At 41.4% G+C, this 12,981-nt stretch overlaps 1 protein-coding gene across 1 annotated transcript in view; it reads right to left on the bottom strand.

Moving 5' to 3' along the window:
- The window catches only part of Ifih1 (interferon induced with helicase C domain 1), a 50,149-nt gene extending 37,368 nt beyond the window's left edge, over window positions 1–12,781 (bottom strand). Inside the window, exons 1-3 of the mRNA XM_021155759.2 lie at window positions 12,264–12,781; window positions 5,996–6,164; window positions 1,839–1,985 (exon numbers count right to left, since the gene is read on the bottom strand). Coding sequence (XP_021011418.1) covers window positions 1,839–1,985; window positions 5,996–6,164; window positions 12,264–12,716 — 769 coding nt within the window. The 5' untranslated portion in view covers window positions 12,717–12,781. The remainder of the gene's footprint in view (window positions 1–1,838; window positions 1,986–5,995; window positions 6,165–12,263) is intronic.
- Window positions 12,782–12,981: the final 200 nt, after the last annotated feature.

The raw sequence follows: 12,981 nt of genomic DNA, 5'->3' as shown, positions 1-12,981 counted from the left end.
TTGCCCAGCAGGAGAGAGGCCATAAATCCAGTCATCAGCATTTATCAGCAGCTGCACCTAAAGCAAACGTCTGGTGGAAAGGCATCATGTCTTCACAAACAAGCAACCCTCCATCATCGGCTTGGAAAGGCTCAGGATGGGACTAACGTATTCACAGATGCAGGCACCGGAAGGCCCTGGAGGTCAGAGGGCTCCTGTGATCCTGACGGACTTCTAGAAGCCTGTCCAGCTTACTATATGAGCTCACTCTCTAACAGGTACTTGCATATTTTGCACTAAGCTTAGCCCTAAGGTGAATTGTATGGCCAACCTCACAGAGTGGGAAGCTGCCCAGGGGCTGAGGCCTGTTCTGTGTTTCTCACTGTGTGTACAGGATTAACCAGGAGCTCATAGTTCATACAAATCAGGAGAAAAAATACAAATATGTTAATATGAAAGGTGACAGGTACTCAAAAACAGTCCAAGGAGGAGGGATTAAAAAATAATAGTACTAATCAGAAAAATTCAAAGCTGTATTCAAATTATCAAAATATTGTATTTTTGTAGCGAACTGTACAGAGAATGGAAATGATGTCACACACTCATACCGCAAAGGTTGGGAGAAGAGGGTACTCGACACACAAATCAGTGTAAATTCCTACAGTGAGAGTTGACACTAAGTATCAAATGTGTTAAAACTGTATAAATCGTTTGACCCAGAAACTCCAATTATATATGTTTCTAATGAGTTAAGCTTGACATAAGTGCAGAGGGCTCTAAAGGCATTGTTCACGATGCCGTAATTTGGAAATGCACTCCATGTCAACACTTGTTTAATTGCATCCAAATGATGTTACTATTATTCAGTCAGTAATGAACCCCCGAGCAACACCTAAAATGAGCACAGGAGAAATTGCAGTTCCACACACAGGTATGCAGAAGGAGGGGCATCCCAAATGTCACCTGTACTGGATACTGTGGGGACATGGGTGGCTTCACAGTGTTCCTATGCATTCCAATTCTTCTAAAATGCAGCCTCATCGCTTCAGGGATAGGAGAGCTGGCTCAAGCAAGTTTAGACTAGAGACAAACTAGAATATTTTTAGACATAGCTATTTTTTACAAGTCAGATTGTGTATTTACACAATTTGACAAATTTGCAAGAATAGAACATACCTAAAATTCTTTGCTTATTGTTCATCTGACTGGATTACACTCTGCTCTTTGTAAAATAAAGTTAAAATATATTCTTTCCTCTCCAACTGTAACCCCCTACACATGCCCTCTGCAATTCATGGCCTCTTATTCTTTAATTGTTGTTACACCACACACACACACACACACACACACACACACACACACACACACACACACAGAGGAATAAAGATTTAAATACAGCTCAAGAGTCTGCATAGTGTTGTTTGTATTTTTGGTTTTAGGGCTGATCCCTTGGTATTAGATAACCAAGTGGGGCTTCACCCATGAGGAGGGAGTAGTAATTCTACCCCTCTGCAGGCATTAATTGTCTGTAGTCCTTCCTCACTGGCATATTGGAAAATAATTTGGCAATCATGAAAGATGAGCACTCACCTGGGTCAGTTACCACATAAAAAAGGCCACACATTATTAAAAAGTGAAATTAGAAGCAAATATGTTCCTATTCATCCCAGTGTATCCATTTAAACATATTTAAACCTAAGAGTAGCAGTTTTAATTCAATCTTCTCTAAAATATTATTTGAATAACAACTCTCAGTAACACCAGGGTCCAAATTCGCCTTGAGTTCCATAGGTTCTGCTGTCATAGGGTTTTTGGAGGAAACAGTTATGATTCACAGAGCATCTTCCCATGCCGGGTACCTGTGGTCACAGACGAATCTGTACAAGAAGCCTCTGGTGACACGTCCTCTGCGTTCCTGGCCTCTGTCTCCAGACTTGACTCATGGACAGCAGGCAGAAGACACTCATTAGCTGCAGGCCCATCTCTGTGAGACGAGTCAGCCAAGTCTGTGAATGAGTAAGTATCATATGTAAATGACAGGGTAACACAGGTTTCCACAGAATGTGTACAGGTGCCACTGGTGTTCTTAAAAGGTAGCAGGGTCTGTTTCCCATACACTGTACATATACTTTCTAACTTTGACATTTCCGAAGACTTTTGTTATTTCAGGGTAACACAAAAGAGACGTATTTTTACTTTTAACGTGACTACGGCTGAGTATCTGTGTAACAATCACATTTTCCATGGAAGGAAAGGCTAGTCAAATACTAACTGAATCACCCGAGGAAGTGAGATGACTTCCTGTCTGACCATCCTCTTGGGAAAGTCACTCACTGACCTGAGGACTCTGAGCTCTATCTAAGGCTGAATTAATGGAGATGCAAATTGGGTGGCTTTCTTTAGCCTTTCCTTGCCATTTTGTTGCTGCCTCCATGCTCATGAGACGTGCATCTGTTTTAATGTCAGACTGAATCCATGTGTTCTGGATTCCTGGGATTTCTTATTTTAATTGAGTGAAATCTTCTGTTTTCTCCGTTCTTCCATTTTACCTTTCCTGCTCTTTGGCCTCCAGCACGCAGAAGTATTTAAGCCACAGCCTAATGGTCATGTCGGCTGCATGGGGGAGCCTATGAATACAGGCCAACACAAGCCTGTAAGCCTACCTCATACACTATGAGATTCGGGGTGGGGGGACTTATGTTCTCTTTGGAGCGCTAGGTCAGGGTCCCCTCACTCTGTTTTGTTGATGATAGTGTGGTGCTGCAATGTTAAAAAGCAGAGACCAAGAAAATCATGTTTCTTGTCCTTGTGAAACTCCAATCTGTCAGAGGAGTTTGAAGCCATAAATACAATTCTTTAAAAGAAAGAAAGAGACGGGCAGTGGTGGTGCACACCTTTAATCCCAGCATTTGGGAGGCAGAGGCAGGCAGATTTCTTGGTTTGAGGCCAGCCTGGTCTTCAGAGTGAGTTCCAGGAGGGCCAGGGCTACACAGAGAAACCCTGTCTCGAAAAACAAACAAACAAACAAACAAAAATGAAAGAAAAAGAATATGTATATATTATAACATATTATATATACACATATAATTGTAATTATATATATTAAGAATTGTATTTAAATATATTAAGAATTGTACATATATGCATATAAGAGCTTTATATATATATATTTATGAATTATATATTCTCTCTATAGATAGATAGATAGATAGATAGATAGATAGATAGATAGATAGATAGTTTTTTTTCCAGATTATCCCACCCAGAAAAGCAAGGGCAAAACCCATCCAGCCTGGCATGAAGAATTTCCTAAAGAAAATGATTATGGTTTCTGACAAAGCTAAATTGACAATGTTTATAAGTAGCTACTAGCTATTATAGTACTCCCGTGCCCCTTTAAGACACTAGTCACTCTACAGTGTCAGATCCCGCAGCCCAAAGAAATCAGGCCACTCCACCAACACCTAACTCATGGCCCTACCCTGTACAATACCTGGCTGCTGATCCTTCTTGCCACATGGCCTATAGCAGACTACACCTCACAATGTCGACCTTCCTGCCATCCCCCAACCGCTGTAAAAGTCAGTGGATTTCCTGAAGGCTCTCTTCCCTCCCTCCTCCCTGTCTCAGCCTCCTGTTGAAGAGGCTCTACCTGTATTCTGACCTTAACCTGCTCTTCTAAACGAAACCACTCTATGGTTTATAGGCAAGTGCATCTTCCCTCTCAAGCCTGCTATGCTGTTTCTCACTAACCGCCCCTGACCTCCAGGCCCAGTCTTTCTACTCCTAAGCCTCCTTCCTGATCAGCAACCATGTGTCAGTTCCTTTGAGGAGTCCACACAGTGAGGGATCTCTTCTTTTCTTTATTTAACAGTTACTAAGTTTTAAAATGATGACAGTCCTGTACTGGAGAGACTTAGAGCACTTGCTACTCTTCCAGAGGACACAGCTTTGATTCCCAGCACCTGCACCGTAGCTCAGAATTGTCTGTAACTCTAGGTTCTGCTGTTTTGCTGACCTCCTGGAGCACTCAGGCCTACAAATGGTGCCCAGACATACACGTGGGCAAAACATACAGGTAAAATTAAGTAAACAATAAATAACTAATAAATAAAATAGTCCATTCCCTATTTTTAAATAAATGAAATAGTCTAATAAATAAAATTAGTCCATTTATAGCTACCACAAATCCATGTACATATATTGAAGAATTTACTTCTCAGAATGACCTAGCCGGTAAGGGGCATTATTGTGCCCATTTCACAGACAAGTAAGGTGAAACCCAAGGAGGTCTAGTAGCTGAACAAAGGTCACAGGTCCAGGGAAAGAGACGGAAGCACATAAGCATTTGGATTTCAAGCCCGGGGTCTTCTACAATGGCAACATACCATAGCCCAGGTGCTTAGCATACCCCTCTTTCTCACCGTGTCCTCATTGAGAAGCAGAAAGGAAGATGCTCATTTTTGCTCCTCATCTTAAAAGCCCACAATCGCGGCATAAGCTAAAATTTCTCCAGATCTTCTGTGTTTTGATGAATGATTCTTTATTTTCTTTTCCATTTTACCATAACTGAGCAGGGAGAAACACAATCACTCCTCTGCCGTCCTCTAAATCGGCCCAAGGAGGTTGCTACTCCCTGGTCAAGAGAGTGGACAAGGAACTTGACAGGAAAGTGTGAAGACCTGAGTTCAAATCCCAAGAACCCCCTGGAGGCAGGAAAGGGTAGGGCGTGTCTGTTATGTTCCTAGCAAGATGGGAGGCAGAGGCAGGAGATTGCAGGGAGTCTGTGGGGCAGCCAGCCTGATGTATGCAGAGAGAATAACAAAGACAGCCTATCCCAGACCAGGTATAAGACGACAGACACCCCACGTGGTCCTGTAACCTCTTCATGTTCCCTGTGTCACAGAGAACCCTGTACCTGCAGAGCGATATAAGTGAGCATGCTTCCCCCGCCCCACATACACAGAGAGAGGGGGAGGGGAGGGAGAGCAGGAGACAGACTGACTCACTAAACTCCTACCTAACTTTTTTCAATTTTTCAAAATTTTAATTAAAATATAATCACATTACTTTTCCCCTTTCCTCCTTCTAACCCTTCCTATATCTCCCGGTTCTAACCCCTCCCATGTCCCCCTCCCACTTCCTCTCAAACTAATGACCTCACTTTCTCTGATTTTTCTTGTTACACTTAAACACACACACATGTGCATAGATATAAAATACGACTTGATTGACGAGTCTACTTGGTTTTGATTGAGAGTGTATGATTTAAGAGCTGAATACTTTGTATTAGATAATAAATTTGGGGGTGTATTGCTGGGAGATACAAATTTTCCCTCTCTTAGCAACCATTAGTTGCTGATATATATATATATATATATATATATATATTACACACACACACACACATTTTGGTCTGGGAGTGGGACCCCATGAGGCCTGTTCCTTCTGTTGGTATTATCGCTGTGTCTGGGTCTTGTTTAGGCAGCATATTGTTGAGTACCATGGCTGTGGCTTCCCTGTCCTTTCTATGAGACAATCTCACAGCAGACACTTCCTGATTCTCCAGCTCTTATAATCTTCACGGTCCCTCTTCATAGCCTTATGTACAAAAGTTGTGTTTCAGACTCATCCACTGTGGCCCTGCTCCCCTTGGGTAGCTGTAGTACTCTTTGAAATGCTCTCCAATGCAAAGAGAAGCTGCTATTATTATTTATTTATTCCTATTTATTTATTTTACATTCCAGTTGCTACCCCCATCCTGGTCTGCCCTCCCACAGTTCCTCATCTCATTCCTCCTCTCCCAGACGCCGCCCCCCCCACCCCCCACCCCCATCTCCAAGAGGATGTCCTTACCCACCCGACCCCACCTCCTACCCCTCCACTCCCTTCCCCCCCACCTCATCCCTTCAAAATGTTGATTCTAAAATCACCAATGTCTGACACTACAGTTTGAGGCCTCCCTGAAATCTCAATCGCATGACATACGAAACCGTCCTGATAACATTGGAAATACCTGTGTTGTCTTCTGGGCAGCCTCCACCTGTCAGCTCTTGGAATAGTGCATCATTTCCAGTTTGGCGCAGAACATCCAGGAAGGTAGAAAACCAGTTTTCCTTCTGCACAATCCTTCTCAGCAGCTCTCTTACCCCTGACTCATTCCCACTGTTTCCTGCAGCAGAAATCTATCATTTCAACAGAAGAGAAGGAAGAGAAACACCCTTTGAACATATTAAAAGTGAAAATATTCCAAAGGAAAACCAAAGGGTAAGACATGCATATGAACCAAGGCTTACATTCAAATGCTAAAGAATACTGCAGTGGTCCATGTAGCTATTCTAGAGTCTATCAGGAAAAAAAATCATCGACCCCAAACCTCTTCTATGTATGCAATATTTTTTAATGTAGAAAAAAATTGTAAAGTAGGCTGATGAGGTGTGTCAGTGGGTAAATGTACTTGCTGCTAAGTCACACATGCTGAGTTCTTTCAGCCCCTACATGGCAGAAGGGAAAAGCCAGTTTTCACAAACTGTCCCCTGACCTCTACATATGCATCACAGCACATTTCCTCCACAGTGTCCCATTTCAACCTAAAATTCAAAACAAAAACTTTACTGAAAAGGAAATACTAAAATAACTGACAGATTAATAAATGCTTTCCTTGAACTCCTACAACCAAAGCCCCAAGAAATATTTGGGGCTTGCTATTTTCTTTCAACCTCATTGATGATGTTTATAAATGAGGAACCAAACATTGCATGACCACTTCCTTGACTGTTACTACTCTGGGAATCAAGCAGTTAGTGATGTAGATTTACCTTCTTGCCTATTTAATATTTGCAATATTTACTATTGCAGTGACATTATTTCTCCAAATTTCTGTGCATTCAATATTGGAACTCAGTTCCCCTATCCTTTCTAGATATGTGGTCACCATTTTCTTTCTCTTCTACAGTAATCTAGCAAATCATTTTAAAATACACATCCCCTGCAGAGTCATTATCAATGCACAAACTCCCAGTTCCAAACAGAGTAATAAACATTTGGAGAAAATGCTAACTTAGGCTGTGCTACAAAGGTCCCAACGCTCAAAAGTATCAGACACTGAACTTGGATCCTAGCTAGGCAACTGAGTTTCTGGTATGAATGCCAACTTCTTGATTCTAGCTAAAAATTTCCTCCAGTTCTAAGTACACTTTCTGGCAAGAAGTGGTTAAAACGACTATCCCACCTGATGCATTTTATCCATTTCAGGCCATCTCCCCTAAGAGCATTTTTTTAAAAAAGAAGTTTCTTTCTTTTTGTTTTTGTTTTTTTGTTTTTGTTTTGTTTTTGGTTTTGGTTTTTGAGACAGGGTTTCTCTGTATAGCCCTGGCTGTCCTGGAACTCACTTTGTAGACCAGGCTGGCCTCGAACTCAGAAATTCGCCTGCCTCTGCCTCCCAAGTGCTGGGATTAAAGGCGTGTGCCACCATGCCCAGAGTAAGAAGTTTTTTTCTTAATCCTTGTATTTACTCTAACTTCAGTAATCTCACAATGGAAAAAAAAATCTCCATCTCTTCTGGAATTTGCAAGATTTTTATTGATTTCTGGTAATCTAAAACACAATTGCTATACACATAACGGAAGACTGATGACAGATTCTTATTTCAACTCAATATTCCCATTTCTTTATCATTATACCTTTTCATCAGCTTTAACTCTGACAGAAATAACCAGGATTTTTCAAAGGATGGTGACTAAAGCCTTACAATTAGTATTCTTATTAAATTCTAAGAGTATTCTATTACCCAAATTTCCTTCAATCATTATTCTATCATTTTTATGTCTCATAGCATAATCTGAGATTTCATACTTTCTGTTCCTAGGCATATGTGGGTCACGATGCCATACTGCCTCTCAAGGATTTTTATTATTTGGATGCCAAACTACATATACTATCTGTTCGTTTTTGTTTTTGTTTGTTTCCAATAACTTCATCAATGCTCTCAGTTTTTAATGTCTTCCTGTTTTGGTGCTGGAAAGCACAGCATCTGAAATTGTGTTCTCACTGCCAGTGACCATATTTCTTTGCTTCTCGGCCTCCCTAGTAACAAAGGTGGGGCCATGCACAAGTGACAACATTAGATGCGTCTCCATCACAGCAGCTGCCATCATGGCCGTGAACAGCATCGCGGAGGCTTGTAATCATACTGTTCTCTTAAAATATTGCAGTGATATGCAGATCCCAGCAGATAAGCACACTAACTCCAATTCCCAGGAGGTTAATAAATATCTATTTACAATTGTAGCAGGACAATGATTCCCTCCCTAACTGGGAGTTTTCCTTGTGAACTTAAAACAAAATGTTCATAGATACCATATAAACTAATTTATGGAATAAAAAAAAAAAAACATGGGTGAATTTGTGGGTAGGACAGTTCACTTCTTGAATATTCTAAATTTGATATTCTTTTCCTCTTCAACAGAGATCAGTGGGAAAAGCAACACTATTTAAATAAAGTACTGGATTTCCAAGACAATTGTATAGTTTAGAACAAAAGTTTTCTCTTAAATCCACCAGAGTTCAACTTAGACAACAGAAAAGTAGGAAGCAAAATTTATTTCCTAAGCAAAGAATTTGTTCCTATTTTACCAAGTGCATTGTCAATATTGTCAAAATCTTATTCATACCTTTTAAATTTTTGGCCCCAATGACCCCTGTCCTTCCTAATTTGCCTAATAACACAATATGTGAAGGAAAAACTTACTTGGACATTCAATTTCATAACAGAAGGGCTAGATTCAGTGTCTATCTGGGATCTCAAGGTACCTTAGTTCTCTATGTAAATGAAGGGTATATGACCTCCAAGACTACAGGTGCTCAGTGATGTCCTCCAGGGCTAGAACAGGTATCTCTCTCTCCATAGCTGTTCATGTGGATCTTACTGTACTACTGAAGTGTTAGCACCTTTGTCTCAGAGATTCCTGCGATTCCCTGTTGATGGATACGCTCAAGTTATATCCCGGAAATATTGAGCAATAAAGGAAATTCTGTTACTGTGAGAGATAATTCTAGTTTGATTACCTGTAAAATGACCCTTGTAACGTTTGAGTCTAGCTTGTAGACTCACTAATGCTGCAGACAGTCTTAAAGTAGGAAGACTGAACGCTGTTCAACACTATAACAAAAACTTTAGGCACACAGTGTCTGTGTTTTTCTCTTGTCTTCTCACACAAGCATGGTGAAGATGTCACTCAAATCATTCCTTCTGAAAGAATGAATAAATAAGTCAAATATGTTCTTAGGGTTCTTTTCCTTAAACCCTCCAGGGGTCAGCTAGTGCTGGCAGATATGGGTAAAAAGCACAAAATAAAATATCTAATCAAATTGAAAACGTCTACAAGATAGCTTCTCGGCCTTTGGCAAAGGCTAACTCAGGTCTATAATAATAATAGTAACAGTAATAATAATAATAATAATAATAATAATAATAATAATAATGCATTTTTAGAAGCCCTGATTAATTAATTAAGTGATGTTTAACCTTTAATGTCTGTTTGAAGATAGTAAATTTCAAATTTTGGAATTTAATGCCCACCAGCCATCTCTTTTCCAGCATTGACAAAGCAATTCAGCTCATCATGTCTTCAACTCAATTTCCTTTCTTTCTTTCTTCTTTTTTTTCTGATAAATTCAAACACCAATCAAATGATGAAAAGACTAGCATTGCCTGGGTCCTAGGCACTCACAAAGTGACAGTCAGCTTCTCTTTCAAATCAATTTAATCCAAGGACATTAAGAAGTAGGCTTGTATGTGGGAGATTTCCCAAGTCCCTGAAACTCTACCCCTAAATTACAAAGCAACGTGTGTGATAATTAAAGTCCATATAATCTTCATATCGAAAGAACATTATTTATGAAACTTCTCTTTAACATTTCATAATTTGTGTTGATGTGAGCTTAGAAATTATTGTGTTATTCATTTTTCCAGGGAAACTTAGGATCATGGAACCAAATATCACATACAGCAAAATTCAAAGGGGGACCTCCATTCTTCTTCTTATTCTTCTTCTTATTGCTATTATTTATATTGTCCTTACTATTCTAAATTCTTATAGTTGTGCCATGCCAGTTTGCTGTTGTGTGATGAGTCCTGTATCAAAAGAGATTCTTCCAAACGTAACACCACCACTCCACTGTGCTTCGTGATTACACACAGAGCTGCTCACTTAAAACACTGCATGAGGAAACAATGACAGACTCCTGCAGCCTCACCACTGCCCCCTGGCTTCAAATCAGTAGCTCTTCCTTCTCTCAGGGATTCCTTAGAAATGTGAAGCTGGGAGAAAGTTCGGTTGTTTTTTGCTTAACTGCTGCCAGTACACAAAAGCCCTCTCCCCATCCATCTTCTCCGTGTCATTACTGTTAGCTGCCTCCGAGCTTGCCAGAATCAAGAACTTGGATAAAATGTAGCTGGCAGAAATTCAACCCAGGCAAGACAAAAGTGATGCAGATAGGCAGACGTATTTAGAGTAAACACGGCGAAGTGCTGATTCTCTGGCACTCGGGACATCGTACCAGCAAACATAAACAGCTTTGTGGTGTGACTGGACTCTGTTGCTTCTGGACTTCCTAACAGCTACTGTGGCTGGAAATGCCATCTTCCTTCTCCAGCTGGCTTGGAGGCTGCATACTTTCTTCCAAATTACGACTCTGCCACAGTGATGTACACATTTGTTATATCCAGCTGGACCACTATAATGCGCTCTAGCCGGTTCTCAATACAAGGAATGATATAAACGCGGCTGACAGCAGTGCAAAGTAATTTACTTGTTGGAGAAACTGGACATCCAAACGCGATGCAGGACTTGTCTCTGAACAGGCCTAGGTGCTGCTAAGTCTATGAAGTACTGCAGATATTGATAACTAAAGGCCAAGTCACCTCATATTATAACCGATCAGTCTGATGCCAAGAGTCTACACTGAAGATACAGCCAATGAATCAAACAGAAGAAACTGTCAAAATTGTAGCAAACTATAATGAAGCTTTTGACTTACATTAACGAGTTATTAGTCCACAAAAAGACTTTAAATTGTATTTAATTTTATTTTACTTATGTGTCTATGTGTTGGGGGGCAGTCGAGGATGTGCACGTGGCTGCAGTGTGGGTGAAAGACATAGGTATTGAAATCTCTATTGATCTCATGAATTCATAGCCAGTTGTGTGACACCTAACAGGGTCACTGGGAACTGATTTCCCATCCCCTTCAAGAACAGCACTTGCTATTGAGGACAGAGACATCTCTCCAGCCCCCAAACAAGACTTTCAACTCTGAACACTGGGTAAGCTAGATGCAGAGAGTTCAGTGTTTACACAGAACATGGTAAAGTTTCAGTCTTTACAAACTACCAGCATTGTGTTAAGTTCCCAGGTAAAGTGACCCATACAAATGATACTCCAAAAGGGTCACCTGCTCCTTCAATAGTGTGAAAGACTGAGAGTGGTGGCATTTCTCAGTGGCCTATGTCTGAACTTGAATTCTAGACAATAAGAAAACTCTGATCAGAAAGAGAGAAACAAGATCTAATTCCTCCTCTGACCAAGACTTATTTACTAAGCTCTACAACTCTAAGACACGGAAGGGGGACATTGGAAACCTGGTAATAAATATGTTAGCCTTATAGGCCATATTACCCACACCCAACCGTGAAAAGGCAACTATAAAAAAGTATATAATAAGCAATAAGGACGAGAGTTCCAATAAAACTTTATCAACACTTACAATTGAAAAATCAGACAGCTAAAGAACATTCTTAATTTCTGGTTCTTAAAATACGAATAGAAGGCTAGATGCAGCGGGTGGGCCATAGTTTACTGGCTAAATAAAACTTTATCAACACTTACAATTGAAAAAATCAGACAGCTAAAGAACATTCTTAGTTTCTGGTTCTTAAAATACGAATAGAAGGCTAGATGCAGCGGGTGGGCCATAGCTTACTGGCTGACATTCCGAGGAATAGGTAAACTAAATCATAAAATTCAGTATCACCTGGAATTGATTAATCATAATGATGGCAAGGCAGCTTCTGTTCTTCCTGGGAGACCAAGAGTGAATTGTTTAACTTACCTTGTTTTTCTCATCTGTTAAATGGACTCCCTGTGGGTTATTTTGAACAATTTATACAAGATGGGGAGGTTGCGCTGAGAGAAGTCAAAAGCCGCCCTCTAGGGAAAAATGTACAAGCAACCCTGCTTCCCAAAATCTTCCTGAAATCCGTCTCCGACTACATTGACACCTACCCGATTTCTGTCCTCGACTGTCAACAGTCCCTTCTCGAAGCAAGTGTCCAAGACATCGTTAATCAGAAGTTTGTCCACCAAAGTGGGCTGGAGGAGGGTCAGCAAGTGGAGACACTCGTCATGGGCAGTCTCAGAGGAAGGAGAGGGCAGATCAGTGAGTGTGGGTTTGACATAGCGCGCGGCTAGGGGATTGCCACTGTGCTCGAGGGCATCCACGAACGTCTGTGTCCATCCCAGCGGCCACTGTCCCTGCTCCAAGGTGCTCAGCAGCAGTTCTGCCGCGCTGGTGTTACCACAGGTGTTGATCTTTTTAAAAATCTGCTCTTTGGTTTCTGCGGACAGAAAGTCGAGGTAGTCCAGCACCGGCTCCACCTGAATGTACATTTTCAGCCTGGGCCTGAAGAATAAGATGAGATTCCTGAAGCTGTCCTCTGCAGAACAGACAATCGACATCGTGAGGTCTCGAGGAATGGGAGAGGAGTCTCCCAGGCGGGCGGGCGGGCGGGCGGACGGACGATCCTCAAGTGGCAGTGAATGGGTCCCCGCCTGAGCTGCCTGAAAGCCGCAGGTACCAAGTAGCCTCCAAGCACCGGTTCGATCGGTGGCAGTCGGCAGGGGGCAGACAAGCCAGGACAGCGCTGCAACTGGTGGGCACAGATCCGGGACCGCTCTCTTTCTGCCACCGCTGGGACGTTCACCCTCAGGGAGCTTTAAGTAT

The sequence above is a fragment of the Mus caroli genome, unplaced genomic scaffold (assembly GCF_978045245.1).
Source record: "Mus caroli unplaced genomic scaffold, Mus_caroli_1 scaffold_2, whole genome shotgun sequence".
Classification (NCBI taxonomy): Eukaryota; Metazoa; Chordata; class Mammalia; order Rodentia; family Muridae; genus Mus; species Mus caroli.
Note: the sequence above shows the minus strand (reverse complement) of the source record. Positions and strands in the feature narration are given on the sequence as shown.